The sequence below is a fragment of the Aplidium turbinatum genome, chromosome 7 (genome assembly GCF_918807975.1).
Source record: "Aplidium turbinatum chromosome 7, kaAplTurb1.1, whole genome shotgun sequence".
NCBI lineage: Eukaryota > Metazoa > Chordata > Ascidiacea > Aplousobranchia > Polyclinidae > Aplidium > Aplidium turbinatum.
This window is the reverse complement of record NC_137478.1, coordinates 26,767,844-26,791,529: the sequence shown is the minus strand read 5'-3', so window position 1 is coordinate 26,791,529 and position 23,686 is coordinate 26,767,844. Positions and strand designations below refer to the sequence as shown.

At 37.3% G+C, this 23,686-nt stretch overlaps 1 protein-coding gene across 2 annotated transcripts; it reads left to right on the top strand.

The window, feature by feature from the left end:
* The first annotated feature begins 1,770 nt into the window (after positions 1-1,770).
* LOC145774143 (protein ECT2-like) lies at positions 1,771-23,116 on the top strand. 2 transcript variants are annotated; one of them, XM_082585303.1, is made up of 11 exons: positions 1,771-2,096; positions 3,831-3,962; positions 7,452-7,728; positions 14,471-14,585; positions 15,520-15,726; positions 16,107-16,296; positions 17,084-17,229; positions 17,612-17,791; positions 19,942-20,062; positions 20,794-20,963; positions 21,739-23,116. In XM_082585303.1, exons 1-11 carry the CDS (start codon positions 1,943-1,945, stop codon positions 21,799-21,801), a joined length of 1,755 nt encoding a protein of 584 aa, XP_082441429.1. In that variant the 5' UTR covers positions 1,771-1,942; the 3' UTR covers positions 21,802-23,116. The 2 variants fall into 2 exon arrangements, with proteins under 2 accessions (XP_082441429.1, XP_082441430.1); XM_082585304.1 differs by lacking the exons at positions 1,771-2,096; positions 3,831-3,962; positions 7,452-7,728 and adding exons at positions 12,405-12,490; positions 13,011-13,162.
* Positions 23,117-23,686: the final 570 nt, after the last annotated feature.

The window sequence follows — 23,686 nt, the reverse complement described above, 5'->3', positions numbered from 1 at the left end:
TCATCCGTACAATGTGGCCTCCAAGATAACAACATGCTACGTAGAACTTCACTTACCACAATGCGAACAATGACGTAATGCTGGAGTGAACCGCTTTTTTCAACCGGTTCGGGTTCGGTTAGGGTTTAAGCTAACTCAAATTTTCGGTTCAGTTCCGGTTAAGGTTGATTGATTGATTGAATTTTTATCCTCGGACTGGGAAAGCTTCTTGCAGAGCTTAATCCTGGCAGTTTTGCATACTTGTAGAGGCTTTGAATCACTGACGCAGGCCGGTCACCGAGATTGTCAGAGTGAAGTTTGCGATTGTTGAAGTCTTGTTGCCGGGGAACTATTCCATCCATTAGATGCCGCTGAATGGAGAGCAGTCCTTAACGTGCGTTGCTCAAGCGCACACCCCGAGAGTCGAACCAGCGCCGCTTGATCTTGAAGCTTCTTCGTTTCAGAAGTGACGCGCTAACCAATTGAGCTATCAGGTTCAGACAAAATCGCACCAAAACCGGTTTACAAAAATCCGGTTCGGGTTCGGTTCGACTCCCTGTTTTAAATATGCTTTTTTTGGTGCGTATGTTGAAGCGCGGGAACGCTTTAACGTTTTATTATTTTTTCTCTCGTATTTTAAATGGCAAAATCGTCATTTTCGTAGAGGGGCAATTGACTAGTAGACCGTATGGTCGTCTCGTTGTCCACCTGTCGGTATGTGAACTTGTGTAACTTTTGCAATGTGTATATTACTTGCATATTTCAAACATGTACAATGTTCCTGTTATTGACAAATAAATCATTGATTGATTGATTGATTTCTAGTCCGTATCTACTCATAGGCCATCCGCCATACCTAGCCTATTGCGAAAAAACGTGCCTGTTGGAAAAAACTGCAAGTTTTCTCTCGTTTTTTTACAGAGGTACAAGAGGTCATCAAGTACTTCTCCAGATCCGCTTCTGTTTACGCCTATTTTTAAAATGGCTTGCCTATAGTGATATGTGCAGCCAGCGATAACGATTGACGTTTAAAAGAAGACATTTTACTTGGCAACACTGTCACCACCCAGTTTCATAAACAACATCCGGAATTCGGGATTCGATTCCGATTCAGTTCAGACCTCAGATCAGAGTTTTGTGTTTGTGTAGAACTCGAAGCATCATTGTCTATTCTCTAACGCCAGTTTTTCTAAACTCATATTCTCAGTAAGCACTTTGCAAGTGCACACATGTGCCCCGATAGCTCAATTGGTTAGCGCGTCACTTCTGGAACGAAGAAGCTTCAAGATCAAGCGGCGCTGGTTCGACTCTCGGGGTGTGCGCTTGAGCAACGCACGTTAAGGACTGCTCTCCATTCAGCGGCATCTAATGGATGGAATAGTTCCCCGGCAACAAGACTTCAACAATCGGAAACTTCACTCTGTCAATCTCGGTGACCGGGCCTGCGTCAGTGATTCAAAGCCTCTACAAGTATTATATGCGAAACTGCCAGGATTAAGCTCTTCAAGAAGCTTTACCAGTCCGAGGATAAAGATTCAATCAATCAATCAATCAATCATATCATCAATCAATGTTTTCCTGCATACCGTACCCAATCACAATGTTTCAGATGTAAGAAGTGATGCATAAATTTGTAGCAACCTTAATTTTGAACTGGAAATGCCAAACTTATGCTTTGGCTGTATAATCCTTAACTGACTTATAGTAATAAGCTACCGTATTTTGTATTAGGTTACTGTGTAAAGTTCTACCGTATATCATAATACTGATGTTTAATTTCACTGTAGAATTAGGCTAGAAATAGTTTGATAGGTTATTTTTATAAGGAAACTGCTTTCACATATTTAAAAACCAATGCATGTATAAAAAGATAACTAAAATTCTGAAAGGCTATTGTCTCAAACAACCTGAGATAAGTTGAAGAGCTTTTGTTTATCAAGATCAACATCTCACTTGAACAGCCATGGGCCTGACACAGATGCACTTGATTGCATGTGCATTAGCTGGAGGATCATTGTCTCTTAATATATGCTGTGCAGAACATTTCATAGATGTAGAAGAGATGACTACCGTTGGATATGGCTTGTATTTATTACACATGGCATGTATTTTTGCTGGTAAGTCTAAGAATGTTTATTTTTTTATCATTACTTTGACCATCAACTTGCTAATATTTGAATATGGCATTTAATTTTTTGATTTTATATTTATCATGAAGTAATTTATAATTGTCAACATCTGTATCAGATCAGGCACATAATCAATATTTATCATCTATGCTATTTTGAGCCGCTTTCACAAACATAATATGTATATGTTTAACTTTCGTCAGGCGACATAATTTTGCAATGCTAATAGGTGGCATAGGTACAATTGCACCTTCATATATATAGCATAAAAATCAGTGTAGGTATGCTTTCTGTAGTCTATGGTTTTTATTAACCCGAACATTTCTATACACTAGGTCTACTCAGATATAGTCTATTACGATTGTTGGCAAATGCTTTGTCTGCTGAAACCAAAAACAATGTGAAACTAGAAAAATCTGTGCGGTTTCTGTTCAACCTGTTGGCGACAAAGATTCACATGCAAAGACAACTAGTGTTATTTGTGAAAATGAATAAAAAAGCTTTTTGAATTAGCATTGAAATTGTAAATACCGTATTTACTTGATTGTAAGCCGCGGCTTATAAAGTTTTTTTTTTCCATCATGTTTGCGGCTTAAATTCAAGGGCGGCTTACAATCAAAGGCGGCTTACATTTTTTCTTTTTGCCTTTTTCCTTGTCGACTTTGCCATAGATGTTTTGCTGTACTGCGTTGTCTGATGCCGACAATTGTGAAGTTGTGACGTGCATTCGAAAGAAAAAAAGGAGTTGTCAGTTTTATTTATGGTACTTAACAGTAAACAGTTTCAGCTTTGCGTGTAAACAGTATTTGCAGCTTACATTGAAGGGCGGCTTACATTAATTTTTTAACACTATCACATGCGGCTTACAATCAAAAGCGGCTTACAATCAAGCGCGGCTTACAATCAAGTAAATACGGTAAGGTGTTTTGTGTTATTTCATTATAACAAAAAATTATTTAAAAACAAATAAAAATTAATATATATCTTTTTATCTTCCATTAGTTCCATACAAAGTATGCAAAGGTACAATTGTACCTATGCCATGTATATCTTATAGATGTACAACTTAAATATACAACTTGAGCCCCCATCCCGAAAGCATGTAGAGATTTTTTTCTGAAATTTGTCGTACGCATTTCCGCTAAAAATGTAGAGATGTCAGGAAGTTTCAAACAGCTTCAAGTAAAAAAAGTTATAATTTAAAAACCCGAAAGTTAAAATTGTACCTATGCTGCCGGACAATGCTCAAGCACCTGTTTGGTAATTCTAATTCAGTGATTTTTGTTACGGTGATTCTTTTTTTTGTTTATGTAAACTAGTTGTTTTTTTAGTTGCTGTTTAGGCTATTTCTAAATGATGTCATTTTGCTATATTTTCTTGTGCTTGCTTACAGGAGTATGCATTGCTGCTGTTTGACTTATCTACACAAATTTGATAGGCGGAGGCTATATTTACCATATGTTGTGCATGTTCACTATGACTAAAATTGTTTCGTAGTTGCCAAGAAACAAATTGGTCTGCGAGCAGTAATAATGATAATTTTATGCAAATTATGAAGGTGATTAAACCATGCATTATTAACAAATAGTAACAACTGACAATCTCTCCCTAATTCAATCTAATCTGTGTACGATATATAGTATTATCCATTTGAAATTTATCAAATAATGTTCTAAAATATTCAATCACAAATGAAAGGTTTGATGCATATTTGCATTTCAGCAAGGGTGAGCCTCTTGTGCATTGTCTTGATTCTTTGCATGGAGTTGTTTCTCACAGATGGGATGGCAAGATACGCCCATATCGATGCCAGTTATTTTCCTATATACATGCGTAATCTTATGCTTGCATCATGTAAGTAAATTCATACTTATAACTGTATTGAATGCTGACACATAACATCAGTTTAGTTTGTTTTTATTTCTGACCTTCACAATGAAACAATACAAGCCAAACATAACATACTACATAATTTACTTTATTTATTGACCTTTTATGTTTGTATGGAATACTATTGATGTGTTATAAAGAATTTGTTGGTTGTTCAATGTTAACAAAATGGGTACCGTAATGGGTATGATATAACTTTGGGCACAATTTTTTTAACTGCATCACTCTAGCAATGCTGCCATTTTACATTTTTAAGTAAGGTGAGCATTTTGTAAATTTTGATACAGTAGCCTACCACATTTAAAATTGCAATTAGTTTTCCTGTTACATGGCTTGCACGACATTTGCAAGAATGTTGGTTCGAAACTCTGTTTGAGAACATCTGACTGATTATGTTAGTACAGGCCTCGAAATTCACGGCGGACACCGCGGACATGTCCGCCGTCACAGCATGTGATGTCCGCGGGAAGTACCCTCTAGATCGGTCATATTTGTCCGCCGAGAAATAACACAAAAACTGGCGATTCAAATCGTCATTGCATAGCACGAACATTCGAACAATTGTTGCGAGAATACAATTTCCCGTGCATTCTAGCGCTCATCTAGAAAATGTGAATACCGTACTGTATCCCTTAGCTTCCATTCAAGCAGGAAAACTTTTGATTTTTATGTTGCTTCAACGATTGATGACATTGAATCATCGTAACAAAGATGAACTCTTTGCTAAGAATCGATGGGAGTACCGGTACTTCTACTCTAATCACGCGTGACTTAGTTCAAGTCTTATGTCACAATGTTTGGCTTTGATCTCCGAGTAATATTGATAGGGAAAAGTTGGTTACAAAATTAGAAATGCGAGTAGGCTATTACGGCAAGATGCAGCAAAATTTGTTAAGTTTTGGTATTACAGTAAGAAAAAGCCCAGGGAAAATTCACTTTCGCTCAAATGACACGCAAAAACAAACCTAAAAAAGCCCAGTGATACTTTGCACAGCAGAAAATAGTAGCGTTAGTGTAGAAGTTTTCCTACTCGTGCCCAGAGCATTGTGACGCAAGAATCCACACGACCTCGTTCGGTGGAAGTTAATCAGTTATGCGGCGTATTGCAGCTACACGGCGCTTTGACTCTTCAAGCGCACGTCGTTGGTCTGATGAAAGCCTTTCAGAGTGACTTCGCTGAAATTTGAAGCCTTCTAAACCGTATAGCTATTAGCTTAAAGCTATACTTCTCAGATGGCGAAGAAATATCAAGATAAAGTGATTAAGCATGACGATCGACGTTAAAACTGGTGTGTCCGCCGTGAGACTTAATTTGTCCGCCGAGATAGCTGCTCAGACCGGACACGTTTGTCCGCCGTCAACAAAAACGAATTTCGAGGCCTGTTAGTAATACGGTAGTAAGCCACTTAGTGACTTGCTTGAAGGTGACATGAAGATAGGCTGTTTTGCCTGTTTACACACTGATTTAAATTTTAATCCATTTGGCTATAGCCTTTATATGACAAACATCGCACCACAGGAACACCTATAAAAGAAGTAATATAGACGATACGAACGACTAACATGACGAATGGTCGACTTCTACTCGAGACTAGGGCATCTAGAGACTAGAGACATTATTTACTATCAAACTTTGAATTGAGAAACTTTCCTAAAAGCACACACAACAGAGTAGGCTATTCAAAATCGGAATGGCCCGTTTCGGTGAGTCCGATTCGGTGAGTCCGATCCCTATTTGGTGATTTTTTCATTTTTTTTTTAAATTATTGGGTACCGTAGCCTAATTATCATTGCCATTTTAGGGTTAGAGGTTAGGAACTCACCGAATCGGACTCACCGAATCGGACTCACCGCATCGGACCAGGGTTGAGAAAAACCCGGGTTTTTTTAAAAAAGCCCAACCCGCCCGGGTTTTTTTAAAAAAACCCGGGTTTTTTTGGGTTTTATTGGGTTTTTTTAAAAAAGATGCAAAAAAAGGTAGATTCATGCTTATTTCACCTCAAAACTACTTTTTACGAGTGAAGTGCCTTTCACTCACAGTACATGCTTGCATAACTCAATAAAATAATGCACTAAGGCTGTTGTTGCTTGAATGTTGCATCATCCATTAATTTCAAGATCAAGTTGGATGTTGCATCATCCACTGATTTCTATACCAAGTTGATGCTACCGTGGTAGAAATCACATTATTGCATCATTTGTTTAGATTTGAAGGCAAGGAGCATTTATGCCATCATGTTTAAATATTTTTTATCATTTATATATATATATTATATAAAAACAATGAAAACTATTAATACTACAAAAAGTGCTCAATGCCAAGCAAAAAGGCAAAGCAGAGCGAATTAAATCAAATGTAGTTGAATAAGACCTTCTGATGATCCGTTAGGTGAAACAATTTGTAAAGGCTTCAGATAGTAATAACTACATTTGATTTATATATTATATATATATAGTATTGGATGAGCAATTGAGCGATTGCGTGGCCAATTAGGCAAATGCTCTGAAACAGCCATGCATTAGAATCCAAAATCTGTAATTGGTAAATAGCCTCCTAAATTGCATTTCACATCATATATACAGACTACAGTAGAGTAGTACTTTCACCAGTTTAACTATAAGGCCTTCTTGCATAAATGAGTTTTAGTGTAGTATACACAAAGTGACATTTATTACTTGATTTTTGTGTACTGTGCAATATCCACTGCGTTTTCAGTTTATTCTTGGAAATTACTTCACAATCACATCCTTTTAAGTCCTAATTTAAAGTTTGTTGTAAGTGCCTTGTAGTGTTTTTGTAAATTTTTTTAATTTTCCAATAAAAACTGGACAAATATGATGCTCTGGGTTTTTTTATGGGTTTTTTTGTTTTTTTTTAAGTGGGTTTTATTAAAAAAACCCACCCGGGTTTTTTTGGGTCGGGTAAAATACCGACAACCCTGCATCGGACTCACCAAATAGTAGCAGACCCATTCAAAATAATGCATATACCTTCTAAAAAGAAACATGAACTATGAACATAAACGAGAGTAAATTTTTATATATGATTGATTTGTTCACACCTAGTTATAAAACAAGTTGAAAAGGATCTGGAGCAACTGAAACAAACATTGGTGTAAGTTTGATCACGCAACAAAATTTTCACTTTATTTACGTTGTATTGCCTTGATACTTTGTGTTGTTTATTGTTGTGTGTACAATTTGTCGAAATGGCCCGTTTCGGTGAGTCCGATCCCTATTCAGGGATTTTTTGAATTTTTGTTTTTAAATTATCAGGTACCGTAGCCTAATTATCATTGCCGTTTTAGGGTTAGGGCCTAGGGGTTAGAGGTTAGGAACTCGCCGAATCGGACTCACCGAATAGTAGCAGACCCACAGTTTGTACACTGCACAATATATAAGCATACTAAATTTTGAAATAAGTTTAATATACATCGATTTGATTTTTTGCAGTGCTTTTCTCAGTTGTTCGTTTTGGATTGCCTGGCCCAGTGGAATATTTCTCTCGATTCTACAAGCTAGGTGTCTTCCTCAATTTAGCCGGAATTGTGGTGATTGCTGTAGACAATCTACTAAAATCTTCATATGCATCACCTACCCAAACTGATGTGGCAGCAGGACCGTCTATCCACACAGCAGGATCCTCTCATCATCACATGGGTTTGCTATTTGCAGATGAAGAAGCTCTTGAACCTGGAGAAATCATTCCCATCACTGCTGTACAACATAGGTATGGTTATGCAATTTCAGTTGTTGATTTAAATTCTTGAAAGTTCTTCAAAATGATGGAACAGATTCTTTGTTAGCACGTTTTTCTGTCCTTTACAATAGCTGGTTTGGTTGTTTTCTTCCCACAAAGTAAGAATTCAATCGACCGCCAAAAGCAGCGGTAGAGATCTCTGTGGCATAAATTAACGATGTGATACAATAACAAAAGAGCCTACAGCACCAAATATCACATCGTCTCATGGGCGAAACACGTGTCTATCGGCTATCGCTATTAATTCTTGCTACACTTGACTGCCGAGAAACAGATCATATTTGTTTAGGCAGATCCACGGGTATTTTTTTAATGTTTAGTGCTATCCAAGATTGACTAAAGTGTCACCGACAAAAAAAATAAAACAGTTGTCAAACGGCGATTTGTGATTAACATTAGTGGTTCATCAAATGAAGTCTCAGCGAAAATGTTTTAACTTATGTAAGTTGCTAAATAAGCTAGATGTTTTTGGTAGATATCCAGGCCTCGAAATTTGTACTTTTTTTTGGCGGTCAAGCATGTCCTACCGGACTTGCCCTTTCAGCGGACATTTAATATCTCAACCGGACACTTTTTTGCATGTAGATTTTGCACAAAATCACACTACAGTATTGTGTAGTCGTGTTTGTAGAAGAAGATTTTCTACAACAGAATAACTCTGCATTGGTTGATGGCTTAATTAACCGACCCTGAAGTACACTGGAGCAGATTGCTTGCAAATAAATCAGTGCGTTAATGAGTCGTTTAATGACGCAATAAACATAATTGAAAACAACAATCCAAATTTCAAGACAAATGTGTCTAACACCTCCCTTCTGTGCAGAAATACTATTTCTATCAGTATCAGCGTGAATAAGGTCGCCACATTCGCCTAAGCACGTGCGGAACCCAGCTGAGACTTGCTTCTCTGTGACGTTTCTTTTCAACAAACGATCAATGTAACGCAATAATCCTCATTGTTGCTGAAAAGTTCAGACAACTTTATTTCAAGGCAACATTGCAAGGCGTTGAAATGATGTAAAAATGGCTACTTTTGCCACCAGCTCGTTAACCACGCCACTCTAATGTGATCTTTAAAGCAATTGCCTGTACTATTATTGTTTCAGCTCCGTATTTTTTTGCGTTAAACAAACAATTGTAACAATTCAAGTTTAAAATATCTTTTTGCTGCATTAGCTCTATTTTTGTCAAGAATTTTGCGGCGGTCATTTATGACCGACCAATGAGTCGGCTTCGGCAGACATTCGAGGTCATTCCGGAGGTCATGCCCGCCATGACCGCCGGATATTTCGAGGCCTGATATCGCTATAACTTATACCCGTAAGATATCAGCTAATTTACATCTACCTCACTGAAAGAATAACTTTCTCGTTTGCATGGGTAATTGGGTATGGGAAAGTAAACACAAAAATCGCTTACCTAAATGATCCCAACAAATTCTCTAAATAAACAGAAGCCCTCGCTGGATTTAACAAATCATCCAATCGGTTTTCTCCGAAAAAGGCTGTCTTCGAATCTGGCCTCTCCGAATTGGGTTTTCCAAAACGGACCATTCTGGGCCTAGCATATTGCATTGTTTGCAAATTTTGTACCATTTGTTACACAAAGATGGATGTGATTGGTGGTTTAAGTTGCTCTTGCCCTTAATACAAAAGCAAAACATGTTGTTTATGTTGGAGTAATAATGAATGCACAGCCCCTTTTGTTTTGAAAGCTCCTGGTCTTGTTATTGAGTTTCTTGCTGTAAAGCTATTGTTCTGTTATTAAGAAGGCAATTGTGATACTCGTGGAAGCATGTCTGTAGACAAAATAGATTGCTACATCATTGGTTTATTGAACTGCTTTTCTAAGTCATATGATACAGTGGGCAACAAGGTTTTAAAGTAAACAAGTCAATAAAGACGTTTTTTTGGATTTTCAAGTCAATAAAAACCTGCCCTAGTTATCATAATTTTTGACATTTTGATGTTGGTTTGTAAACCAGCCTTTTCGTTTTCCTTTGTCACTTTGAAAATTAAGTCTTGTGCATTCTCGGCCAGAAGTGTAATAGTCGTCTGCGTGTTTTAAATTATTGATAATTCTACCACCCATTTCACTCCAATATTGGAGTTATTTGACCTGCTTTTTGTGTGATCATTTCTCTGTATTTGTTGAACAGAGAAGTAGATAGAATATCGTGTTCCTGACGTGTTCCTTTTACAAATTTTAAACCAACTGTATCTCCGTATGCTGTTTATGTCATCACTCATCATAGAATATTTTGGATGAATTCTGGGGTTGATTGTCAGGTCTTTCCCCAGGCCAGACCGGAGTCGGTATTTTTTCGGCATGAGCATACTTTAAATACTTAAGTTTACAGAGGAAGACATTCACGTAATTTTTACATTTGTTTCATACCTCAATTAAAATGGTCAATTGAATTCACGACATACAATATCCGTATCTCATCATCATCATCATTTTCAGCTTGCGATAGCCCATTGCAGAGCGAAAGCCTTCTTTTTTTGCCAATCCAGTCAAGTCAATCGTGTGTTTTTGATACCACTTTCTTGTTATACATTATTTTTCAATCTCGTTTCCCCATCTCATTTTTATACCAACAACTTTTTATACATTTTCTATGATCTATATGCAAGTAGTAAGTGCGTTCATCGCGATGTTATCATTAGACTTTATTTGGTTTTGTCGCAAATAAAGGTTATGTGGATAACAATTGGACGATAATTTCCCATGTGTCTGAACGTTTCCATTCATGCCAATTGGTAGAAGAAAATAACAACACTTGTTCTAACTACAATAAAAAATTGGCAGAGTTATTGCTAGCATTCTTGTACTGTAAAATGCGTTTTGAGTTTAAAAAATTCCAAAATTACAGTTTTGCTGGTTTTGTCATGTATGTTCTGCGAAAGATACAGCCAAGTTTATCGAAACAAGACACAAGGGTCGAACCGACGTCCTTCTGAGCATCGCACAGGGCTCTCGTCACTCAGCAACACATTTTGTTGTGACAACTTGCAATGAGGAACAATATCAAATTAATGAACTGATTGGGTGCAGTGAGAACAGATTCAGTGACGTGTTTACTGTTCAACAAAGTTATTGAGGCTCATTTGAGATAAACTTTGTAGCATGGAACATTTGTGCTGGTGGAGAATGTGGTCGCAGAATCGGTACGGTACTGGATTAGCTTGCGGCTATTTTTGCTACATTATGCACTTCAATGCCCTGTGCACTTTTCCTTGATGAAAAGTGACGTTGAATTGATGTTAAAACATTGACTTTTGTCAACTTTAAAGGTTCCGCAATAATAGCGTGGTTACCAGTTTCAGTTGCTTTTTGTTCAGCCTCTAGCTTGCAGCAAAACTATTGTAGTTTTTAGTTTCAAAAGGCTTTTGTGTACTATTTGAACTGGCTGCTTCAGCCGGTATGGGTTTGTAACGGCGATTGTGTTTAAGCCGTGGTTTAACTTCCTTCGAGTTTAAGAAAGCCATTTTGCAGGCATTGCCTGGAGAGCATATGTTTACTGGAGATTTTCAATTTAAACGCGCAATACACAATTGCGCATTGTATGCATTTTGAGGTAGTGTATGTATGAAGTATGATTATTTGTCGGATATAAATTGAGTGCAGTGTAACAAAAAGGACATTTTATTTTTTCAGAATTTTTTGCCGTAGCCTAGTAAATATTTCTTCAGTTTTAAAAAAATATTTGATGACGGTTTGCCGTGTTTCGCAAGAGACAGGATTGTTTGTGAATTCAGTAGAAAATATGTAGCTCGACGACAACAAAAAAGTTGCATAGGCCATTTGTAATGTTTTACACTAGTCAAATTTTCTTTCGTTCGTTTGAATGATCAGATCATTATGAAACGTAAAAATTCGGCAAAATTCTCTCTCTCGATTGCAGGAAATTGCTTGCTGTACGTTTCACATGAATTGTCATGTGACTTCAGACATTCCTTCTGACATGCAGAACAGCAACGCTTGTCAGCTATTATGTGTAGTAGAGGTTATTGTATGTAGAGTAGAGGTTATTGTGAGTGGCTCATAGTTATGCGTCCAAGGGACAAAAGTGTACTCGACGATAGTTTGCTTTAGATGTGCTGATCAATGGTCTGTCAGTAAGAATATTGTCAGAATGTTGTAACGTTTAGGTGGAAAGTTGATAGTTATTTCAACATAGAGATTAGAGAAGCTGCTTCCTCTTGATGTGTGAAATTACAACATACTGTCACTGAGCGATAAGGAATTTACCCGCAGGTTCTTATGCTTTTTGTGGTATTGTGGTAATCAGTAGAAAGGTAAAAGTCTTTGTTTTGTATGAAACCAATGCTATTCACTGGATCAACATACACAAGCCCAACCAACAATCCAGTCATTTTTTATATTGATTTAATGTCTGCAGACGTTGAATCAATGTACAAAAAGACTGATTGGGTTGCAGGAAAGCACTTCAATTACTAAGCCAGAGCGCTGTGATGATACTTTTATTCAACGTTTATATTAGTGTCATAACTGGAGATTATTTTGAATAAAAGTAAAAAGTAGGCTACTAGTTAATAACAGAATGTGTAGCATGTAACATGTACTAAAGTGCAACCATTTGACAAAAAAGCACGTCTTGTGCAACGTCTCTTTAAGTTTAAGCAATTATATCTGCTGGTATTTTTCACTGTTTTTGATGGGGAATTGCTGTCAAGTATGCTTTGGGCGCAGGTCTTCTGATTATGAGGTATGAGAAACAGTATTTTTTTTCATGTAATACTGACTAAAAACAATGTTTGGGCTATGTTAATATTTTTATTGTTGGCAAAACGATCATAAGACACAGCATTCACAAAGGTCATGTGAGAATGTTATCAAGGATAATTGGTTGGCGAATGTATCTTCTCCAGTAGAGAGTATTCATATTTGGTATTAATTTTGTACGTTCTGTGAAGCAGCAACGTATGTAGTGTAGTTGTTATTGCAGTTTACGGTGGACGAAAATTCAGATGATACAATGAAAGTTGATAGTTATGTTTGGCGTTTTGGGGCTGATAGGCGTGGTTGGTAGAGCATGTGATTTTATTCTCTGTTCTGAGCGAGAAGAAAAAATAAACAGGACATAAGGAAGTAGTTTGGTAATGTTCTGAAGATGAAAACAGACTGTAGCAACAGTAGTCAGATGAATTAGCGGTCGGGTTTCCGTTTTGCTATTTCATCTTGTGAATTGTGATTTACTTTATTTACAAGAACTTGGCAACAATTAGGTGCTTGGTGATGATGATGATGATGACGCATCTTCCACGGCATCACTGCTGCGGTCCCAGACGCATAGTTCTGAAGCTTTTGATCAGAATGCGTCTCAAGTTCCCTTTCAATTGAATCGGGACGGTAAACGGCCAGTGTCTGCTTGTGAAAGGTGGGATATGACGTTGTTGGAGAAACACCTTTATATTGACGTATTTGTCTGAACTTTGCATTGTCATGATGCTTTGCAATTGTTGAATTTTTTTCGCTGTGTTAACTGAAAGGCTAAAGCATGCAACCACTTCAAAAATTTTTTCTCACCTAGCAAACGTTGTCTCTTTTACATTATTTCAACGTCACTGGATATTGGTCCTTCTTGGTGGAAACGCAGTTAGGTTTGGGGTTCACTTATCCAATTCCCCGCCACAAGGAGATTAAACGTAGCTTTGGCCTTGGATGTGACGCGTTTGTATGAAAGTAGTTGATTGGCCCAGTAAGTTGTCGGTGTAGGTTACCATGCTCGATTGCTCGTACTCATGAAATGTTATCAACTGCTGCTTTTCGATTTTTGTTTCGAAGTATCAAAGGATTGGCTCATACGTGATCACAGGTTGTGTAGTGATATTCTCAGCGTATTTATATTAAAATAAATTGGCGTTACTACAATTGCATTGTTGGATGATTATTTGCATCATTCTGGTCTGCTGAAAATTTTGTTTAATTATGTTCGAAATTCGCCAATGAGTGAACGCTAACTATGGAAACGAATGCGTTGGTTCCTTTAGTCCCATATAAAGAATATTTCTATGAAAACTTTTGACAATGTCTGTTACGAGGTCAGCACTGTCATCTCGCAGACTACACCTAGTAAGTTTGCACTCACTACGTTTAATTATTGCGTTTAAACACACTTTGATACATCAATTTGTGAATCCAGTCTAAAGGGAATTGTTTTCCGTTTATTTCAAACATCCGTTCACAAATTATCCTATTGTAGTCGGATAGCGATTCCCGATCACTAAATGCACGAAAAAAATCGTTTCAAGCTATTTTGTGTTGGATAGCGAATAATTTGGGAATTCCATTCGTCATAGCACATGACTAGGGAACTAGATTCATGTCTGGAAACTGGTATGAATCTGGAACGGATTAACTTTGGTTATTCTTTGAAAAACATCGCAATGACTAGGGAACTATGTTCCGAAAGCTAATGTAATTCGATATTGCCACAACGTACTCGCAGCATCAGGCTAAAACAGATTGTTAGAATCTACACTGTGAAGTAAGCAACGATCATGCTGCTAAAAGCGAAACTCAATCAATTGCTTAACTGAATATGTTTTCAAAACTACACCTTAACTAGTGACCAATTCAGCTGAGACCCAAAGAATGTAGACACACAACCAAGAATTTTATCAATCTTTGTGTTGTATTATTTGATGGCTTTTTATTTTGTGCTGACAAGAAATATTCTTCATAGCCCTTCGTCAGAGTCCCACCTCAAAGGTTTCATTCCAACAAAACGTCATCGGACAGTCATGGAATTGCTGCAGACCGAAACAAGCTACATAAGAAATCTCAATACTATTGTTAAGGTGCGAAGGAATATGTAATTTGTTTACATAATTAATTGCGCGACTTCAATGTTTTTGTTTAGCTTTGTTCAAGCAATCACTCCATAACACGATCTGTGGTATACTCTTGTCTGCTGTGTCTTTATAAACTGGTGGCTCTGCAACTTGGCATTGGCATTTGTTTGCAATTTGGGAGCCTTTGGAGACGAAACAGTTTTTTAAAACCGCCACATTAGCTTTTCGACATGACAGCATGGGTCGCCTTTTTAAAATCAACATTAATCTGGCATTGTGGCAGAATTTTTGCCCATTCAATAACATGATACGCTCTTCTGATTTAAAACAAGCAAACTATCACTTGGTATTTCAGGTGGTCATCAGCATTCATTCTGACGTTTGGTCAATCAGATACGACTGACTTCATCACTAGCTAGATCATGTAATCATCAAGTTTTGAAAAACCTTGAAGAAGTCGGTCCTTGTCTGATTGACGAAACGTCGGAATAAATGCGGACGAAAACCGGAAGCAACTTTCCAAAAGGTGCCATTAAAAATCCCCTTTGAGCAACAAAACAAAACGCAAATAGTAGCTAAATTAAGTCGTCGGTTTGCCATCGGCTGACTTGGCGCAGAGGGTTAGGGCAATGGTAGTCATTTCCTTGACGTGGGTTTGATCCCCACCAGTGGTGTTGCTCTTTTTTCTTCTGCAATTACCAAACAAAGTTCAAAGGAAATTTTTTTAATGGTACCTTCTGGAAAGTTGCAACCCGGAACACCTCATGATAGTTCAGCTTAGGTTACGCCAGAAAAGCGCATCATGTTGTTGAATTATATGCCTGATAGCCTAAACAGTTTCATTCAATTTTCGTCTTTGCCCACCTTTGGTGTTCTGGAGCATCCGTATGATCTGCGCACATGCATTCTTGTGAAATTGTTCTTGTAAAAACTTTTGAAGCTTTACAAAGAACCTCTTGAAGATGCAGTCGCTGCTGGAAAGCCTCTTTTGGCTCCTGAAGACATCAAAAGCATCTTTGGCGGAATCACAAAAATCGCGAGTGCTCATCATCACTTTCATCATGATGTCAGCAAGATCATCGATGAATGGAGAGAGGATTGTTGCGTTGCTGACGTCATCAAACAGAATAAAGACCGATTCACAATAGTAGGACACTAAATATGCAGATGCAGCATATATTACTTTTTCTGTCGGAACACAGTAAATAGTGTTAGGTCCTCTAATGTGTGACGTATAATTTTCTAAAAACTATTTTCTTATTCTTCTAATTGAGCGGTGTTGGTATTTGCTATATTTTTGCTGCGTATCTAGTGTGTTATTTGCTGTGGTGCAAATTTTTACACTTCCTGTCGGCCTACACTCAACAGCGTTTATTAATCATCATCCCACTGAGCAGAATTGAACCTATTCACATTGATTCAACGTCTGCAGGCGTTGCACCAATGTAAAAACGACCAATTTTGCTGGCTGGGCAGCGCAGCACATAACAGACAGACGACATCATTTTCAATTTCTGTTTCAACCAGGCCTACCCCCCATATGTCAACTACTTTGACATGAGCAACGAGCTTCTGCTCAAGCGACAAGAGACCAATCCAGAGTTTAAACAATTCCTTGTGCAATGCTTTAAAAACCCGCAGAGCCTCATGCAGACGCTCGATGCTCTACTTATTCGTCCAGTCCAGCGCCTTCCCAGTCTGCTTCTCCTAATCACTGGTATGGATTTTATCTTCAGTAGAACTAACGACAGCTTGCTCGTTAATAGTTGGTTATGCGTTGTAGCAAATTAACAATTATGTTGTTAGATCACATGTGTTTTTCCAAACCAATATGCGTTTAGTTTTCCTGGCCTTTTATTGAAGGAATTTTGTTATATATATAAGTAACATACCACGTGATAATTAATCAAGAATGGTTTTCACAAATATAAATTCTGTTGTGTTTCATTAAATTAACCGGCTCGTTGGCTTAGTGGTTAGTGCGCCAGCCTCTGAATCGGTAGGTATGGGTTCGATACCTTGTCGGGTCATACCAAAGACTTCATAATTGGTACTGAATCTAATTCCTGCTTAGCACTAAGCAATGGAATGGATTCGGGTAATAGTGTACTCAGTTGCGCCTCTATACGGCTGCATTGACACTGTCTGCTTTATAAAGCGCTGAGGAGCAACGCATTCTGCGATGGATACAGAACTATATAAAAACAAGCATTATTATGATTATTCTATTTTTCACAAAAGCTCTTCGTATAAACGAAGATTGGCGACAAGTTTTCTGAAATAAATCGAAATATAAAATTAATCTATCACCTAGTTTATGGAAACATATAAAGTGAAATATATGGAAGGCTTAACATATCTTTTAAAAAGAAATTTTGTTGAATCGTTTCTTAAGAAATATATTTCTTTGTTATATGGTTTGATAAAGTCTAGGTTTACCGTTCAGAAGACTTCCTCAAAACTTTTAACTTCATTTGAATTACAACTTTAAAATTCTTTTATAGACTTGAGAAAGAGGACACCGGAAAATCTGAAGGATCACGCTAAGTTGGGTGAAGCCATAGAAGACCTTAAACAAATCCTATCATATGTTAACGAGGATAAACGGAAAACTGAAGGCAAAATGAAAATATTTGACATTGTTTATGAGGTATTTGCTGCGTGTGTTTCTGTTTGGTCCAGAATTAAAAAGAACTGGATTATTATGCAAAATTTATCTCTTAGTATTTCAATTTAGTCTGTGTACTATTACGTACGGTACTATTTAAGTGTGGCGTATACATTGGAACATTGGAATGTCTTTATTGTAAAGCTTTGGTAGAGAGTTTGCATTTTTGAACCATAGACATTATGTTTCTTGTCTCTTGTTCTTTCATTGTCTTTATTGTAAAGTTGCTACATTTTTTTTAGCGAAATGTAAAGCAAAGAATTGCGTTTCTTATTGCCAGCAAAGGCACCAAGATGTGCGATCGCTTGTCCACGTATAGAAAAACAATTTCAGCTCGTATTTTAACCTAAGACCAACACTGCAGGTAACTGGCTGTCCTGTGGAAATCATATCATCGAACCGGAGTTATATTGGAAAGGTTGACGTCACTACCCTTACTGATGGCTTCTACAGGCAAGGAGAACGACTTGCTCTTTATCTTCTTACTGACGTCATAGAGATTGCCAAGTGGAGAAATCGTTCCCATGGAAAGTCGCTTTTAAAGGTTTGCGTTTATCTTTTAGCTGGGTAGATATGAGTGCTGCATATGTGGTGTGAAACTAAAAACTGCGCATGTGTATCAACCAAGGATAACGACACTTGCAAAGAAAATAAAGCGCCAAGTTTCGCATTCACATGTCATTAAATGTATAATCCACTTTCATTTTTAAAGATTAAGCTTTCTTGTATGACCCATGCAAAATAAAAGTTTTTTTTCCATCCCTGCTCTAGGAACAGGTCAAAAGTTTTCAATCAATTCTAATTTGGTAAGTTGTCTCCATTAATTGTGCCACAAATATAGCCTACAAAACCAACCAACACAAACGGAGCCAACATGTTCACATAAATCTGACTAATGATGTAATTTCGACTCGGAACACTAAGCTAAGTTTACATCTGTTGGAGATGATAACTTTGAGAATACAAATATCCAAAGTCTGATCACTGAATGTCAAATCTCTGCAAAACTTCTAATCAAGTCTATTATTTATATGATAACAATAGCACAAAAGTAACTCAGAATTTAAGACTTTTTTTGTCACATCCAGAGGCCGCTCTGAGTTCCAAACCAAAATCTTGGGACTCCTGCGTTTCACACGTATTCATTTTTTGTACTTATTCATTCTTATTCATTCTTATTCATTCTTATATATTATTTATTCATTCACACGTATTCATTCTTATTCATTTATTTAGCAGGCAACTTGCGGTTTGTATTACCCGCTCAAGTTTTCTAATTAATTATTATTTTTGCTTAGTCGTCACATCTCGGATGATCTGTTTCTCGCAGGTTTTTGCTGGTTTCGACTCGATGATTCTTATTTTGATCTCAAGGTTGCAGTTACATCGTTGGTATTGCAAAATTAAATCGCTTTCATAGTTTTGTTTTCAAATTTAGTTAAAAGATTGTTTTTCCTCTTGCCGAGTAGACGATGTTAGGTAACGTCCAAAACATCCAATCTGCTTTATTTTTTTGTATGATTTAACTAATATTATATGTTAAACCAGTCACTACCTTACCTTTACGGTTACAATTTACAGTTACCGGTTGCTACTTCGATGCAATTCGCTATACTTATCTTTTTGCTTGGCTTCGAACACTTTTTGTAGTAATAATAGCATTTGTTGTTAAATTGATTGTGTTGTTTGGTTTTATATATTTATGGTACAACAAAGTAAACTCTCTACCACAGCTTTGATCTTTGTTCTCTTCAGGCCTTTGTAAGTCTGGTAGTGTTTGCTAAGCTATTCATTGAATCAAAATACTGGCAATGTTTGTTAATTGTCTTTACTTCCTCAGGCAGTATGTTATTTGTTATGTTAAAATATTTAGTGCGTTAATTTAGTGTTAGAATCTAAGAGATGCAGTAACGTGAAAGAACGTGACATCATCCTTCTTTTTGCAGAAAAATTGAAATGTTTAATCATGTCTGGCCCATTAAACTAAGTTGAAAAATAACTCCCAAATTATTAGCTCACACTCTCAGGATAAAAGTTTACACAAGTGCTATCCATCCTTTTTTGTTTCTGTAGATTTCTTTCAGTACTTCGTCTTCGTGCAGCAAAAAAAAGTCTCAACTCACCGTTTTCTCTTTACATTCAAAAACGTGGTTTGACCATTTCGTAACCCGAACTCTGGCAGTCTTTGTTACGGATGTGATGCAATAAAGCATTGAACAGCATAAACTGTTCCTTGGTATAGAACGTAGCTAAATAGTTGCTTACTAACCCAGACAGCGAAATTCGTCATTTTCACATTCATTCAACGTCTGCAGTCGCTGAATCAATGTAAAACAAGACTGATCTAGTGGCTGAGAACCTATTTACTAAATAGAACTGATTCGATTACCAAATTGAATCTTTTTGCTGACCTTCAGAAAAGTGTTCTTGGAACTCAGCTTGACTTGACATTTTGCAACTTATTGGCTGCGTAGCCGAGTGGCGAAAACGTCTACGCGACAATGGAAAGGACCACGCTTCGACACTGCCCTAGGGCACGCGACTATGCCACAACAAGACGAAATAATAAGAGCAGCTAAATTGATGACCACATGTCGCTTTGCTGCTTCCATCTGCCTGTTGTGATGCAGATACGCAGTGTACTGTATGTTATCGCAATGGGCCTGAAATACGACTTAATCCCTTTTTTTCCAGCATGTCGATCTCCTCCCTCTCAAGAATATCCTTGCCATCATGGACATATCAGACGTGGACGACTGTACCAACATGTTCGCTGTCCGGTACATGACCACTGGCCACGCCATCCCGGAGAGTGGTGAGCTACCAGGACTCAAATAAGTCGCTTTTTACGTTGTTTCAATGTGACGTTGAATCAATGTAAAAAACGACTGATTTGCTGTCTGGGATTACGTTATGCGTCACGTAAATCTTCATGATTGTTGAAATAATTCCACTTTGCGCCTGTAGTTCACACAATAAGGCTTTTGAATGGCCGATGGAGGCATAGATGAGAAATGAGTACGTTTTACAACTTTAATCTATGACGTTCCATATGGATGCCCGAGCAGCCTATACGTACCCACTTACACGCGGCTGTCGCACGTTGCAAAATTGGTCCTTTTCAAATTGCTTTACTGCCGTGACATCAATCAATGTGAAAAGAACCAATTTTGCCAGAGACTTTGCCATATAATCAATCGCTCGCTGGGAGCTGACGTTGACTAAGGCTGTAACATGCAGATTGCAATCACTTCAATCTACTGTGGGATGAGTCGAGTCATGTTTTCAAACGATCGCTTTTGAATTTAAACTGACAAAGTCTACCCGTAAAGCCACCATTTCTATGACCAACGTGCTGTCCAAACTTTACCCACGTATTAAATTAACTTCTTTTTCAACTACCCTTTTCCATTCGTTAGTTCTGCTTTTTATCAACTTTTACAATCAAGTAAGACTTAAATGTAATTAAAACAGCATACCTACTCAAGTACATAGAGTGGAGCCTACCGCCTAGGATACGTGTATTGATTGTGACGTCATCCTTAGGTCATCCTCACTCAGTTCCGGTAGAAACAAGGGTCTCGGTGCTTCAGCTTATCGATGATAAGAGTTTCAAATCAAACTGGATATACTCCTTTGCAAAGCAAGTGGCTCATGTCAAAGGCCTTCATGATCATGCCGATGTCTTAGTCTCTACCTCACCATCAGATTTACTGGTAATTTTAGTGACATTAATTTACTTTTAAAACAATTTTGGTAAAGAGGGGATTTTCTTAAACCATACAAAATCACCTTTAATTTACTTAGTTATTAATTTTAGTCAGGATCTTCGAGAAATTTCTTCGGCAATGTCTTTGAAGGTAATTTTTAGTGTAACTTTTCAGTTTATGCAGTGTACTGTAGAGATGATATTTAGTGATAAGTGGTAGTAGCCTACATATAAATTGTACTCAAAATTACAAATAAGATGGCATGAAGTATACAGTAATAGGAAATATTATGTTGTCTAATACCTACGCTGCTACGCAGTGCTAAACAGTTTTAGAGCAACTACCCGTAGAGATCCGGTCGTCCCAGATCACAAAATCTCTCATTTTTACATGAATTCAACGTCTGCAGAGCTTGAATCAATGTGTCTGGGTTAAACTAGATCATTCTCCATATTGAGCACAAAAGAAATCATGTGACAAGATTAGTTTTTGTTGCAACAATTGATATCGAGACTGGCAAACTAGCACAATCATTTAATATCTAAGATTGTGGGGAGTAATTTCTTATCATAACCATGCTGTTTCCTTGGCAACAATGGAGACTTTATCAAATTTTTAAATCACTTTATGGTTTTAAAATTTACGTTATTTTATGTCATCATAAAACCTTTACATTGTTAAAGTTTTCTTTGGCTGTGCCGTCTGCAGACGTTGAATCAATGTAAAAATGGCGGATTTTGCTGTCTGAGGCATAACATTCAAATAAGTCGCTTATTTTCAGAACTTTGTGAGGAAGAATAATAAGCTTTACAAAAAGCTGAAGACGAAACTAAAAGTGGATTGAAGCAAGGGTTGGTTTGCACCGTGTAAAGAACATCACAAAGTTTTTGTAACATTTTAGCTTACAAAGGCTTAATTTGCAAAAAAAAAAACTCTGTGGTATTCATTATCTCGGGTAAGTTTGTGTGCTATGATTAATTTCTTACTGTGCCCTCTTATCAAGAATGAGTTCTTTCATTTGACTCGCGTTGAGTCAAAGTAAAAAGACTAATCGTTGATAAGAGGGTTAGGTTCATTCACTGCTGTGTATGTTATGCTGCTGTAATCTTGCCATTGTTTTGGCACAAGAAGAAATTGTGCTGTGGATGGTATTGGCACTTTAAGAATATTACAAGTTGTTCCAGTGCACAGTACAGTTTGTTTTAAGTTTTTGTGCTTTTACCCAAAAATGTACTCACCAACTGTTAGGTTAATCGTATTTCAAGTTTCACTGTTTTAAGGAGTACAGCGCTTTGATCCTTATTGCTTGCATTAGACGTTTTTAAAACCGTTGAGGTTTCTTGGAGTTGCAACGAAGAAAAACCTGCTTGAAGACTGACCATTTGTGTTCATGCAAGTTGTGCCACTATGACTGTGAAAGTTGTCAATCGCCGTTTGACATTCTCTTGAGATTACATGGAGCTGTTGCTTCTATAAGAAGCTATTCACAATGTCATACGACACAGTTTTCTTTCCTGTATGATCTCACTCCAAATCGGACTTTTTTACATATTTCTCTCACCCCACCACCACCTAAACCAATATAATGCAATATGGCTGCTCTGACGTAACCACGGCGAGGTCATATGGTGTCTGAACACTTTTAATTGTTTAAGTGTCTGATAAGTTGTAATCGTTGTCTTTTTATTGCCTAAAAAAGCTACCATTCCCATGTTTGTCGTTTAACTGTGTATTATTAATCTCACTTCTTACTTGTATTTGTGAACGACCGTCGTTGCCATTCATACACAAATCTTTAATCTAAAATCTTAAATCATTTTATTTTTATCGTTTTACCAAAGTATCGTACTGTTCTTCAGCAATTCATTTTAGCTTAAATATAATTTTAGCTTTTGAAATGTTCTTTGTGTCTGCCTACGTAGAAAGTCCGAGCGAAAAAGAACTTTATCAAGTCGTTTATAGAATGACATCATTCTTTTTAACACTCGTTTGTGGATGACTTGTATTGTGGAGTACTTGGACTATTTTGTGGATGCAAGTTGTTTCTATTGTTTGACATTGTCCTATCTTTTAAGCCAGCTTAGCGCACGTTAAGCTCAATGCATGCACTCGTTTTTGCTCCTATAAGCTACCGACAATAAAGATTGTCTGTTATCGTGGTTGAGTGTGTTGCCACTGAGACTACTTGTTTGTAGTGGAGACTAATGGCTGAATTTCTTCATGTTAAAGTGGCTTCCGAAAAAACTCAAGGCCTGCTTTAAACGTTCGATAGCTCAGTGGATAAACCTCGTTAATGTGAATGACGAAAGGACAAGTTCAACTCTTGTGGTGGACATTTCTACAGCGCTCTTCGAGGACAGTTCTCGATTGAGCCATCTGCGGCATCTGGTCATTGTAGTAAGTTTCATAACTTGCACAAAAGCTGACGTGCATCACTCAATCTTGCCTTCACTGAATAAACGGTAAACACTAGAACCTGATCATAGATTCGACATGAGCAAGGATAAAATAAAAACATGAGCTGTAAAGAAAAAGAAGTGTGGGTTTCGAAAAAGTTAGGCCTACACAATTGGCTTACTGAGGAAGAGAAGCATGAGCTGTAAGAAAAAGTCTGGGTTTCCAAAACTGAAAATTAAAATTTCTTCCTTGTTGACTCTGTTGTCAATTTCTAGTATTTACCGAACTAAAGATTTCATTCATCATCGGAGTTCCTTCCCAAAGTCCTGGGC

Bases quoted from the DNA above. Each gene is read 5' to 3' on its own strand.
- LOC145774143 (XM_082585303.1), top strand. From the start codon at position 1,943: ATGGGCCTGACACAGATGCACTTGATTGCATGTGCATTAGCTGGAGGA. The intron at 14,586-15,519 runs GTGCGAAGGAAT...AAACTTTTGAAG, and splicing joins ATCTCAATACTATTGTTAAG to CTTTACAAAGAACCTCTTGA. The intron at 15,727-16,106 runs GTAGGACACTAA...TGTTTCAACCAG, and splicing joins ATAAAGACCGATTCACAATA to GCCTACCCCCCATATGTCAA.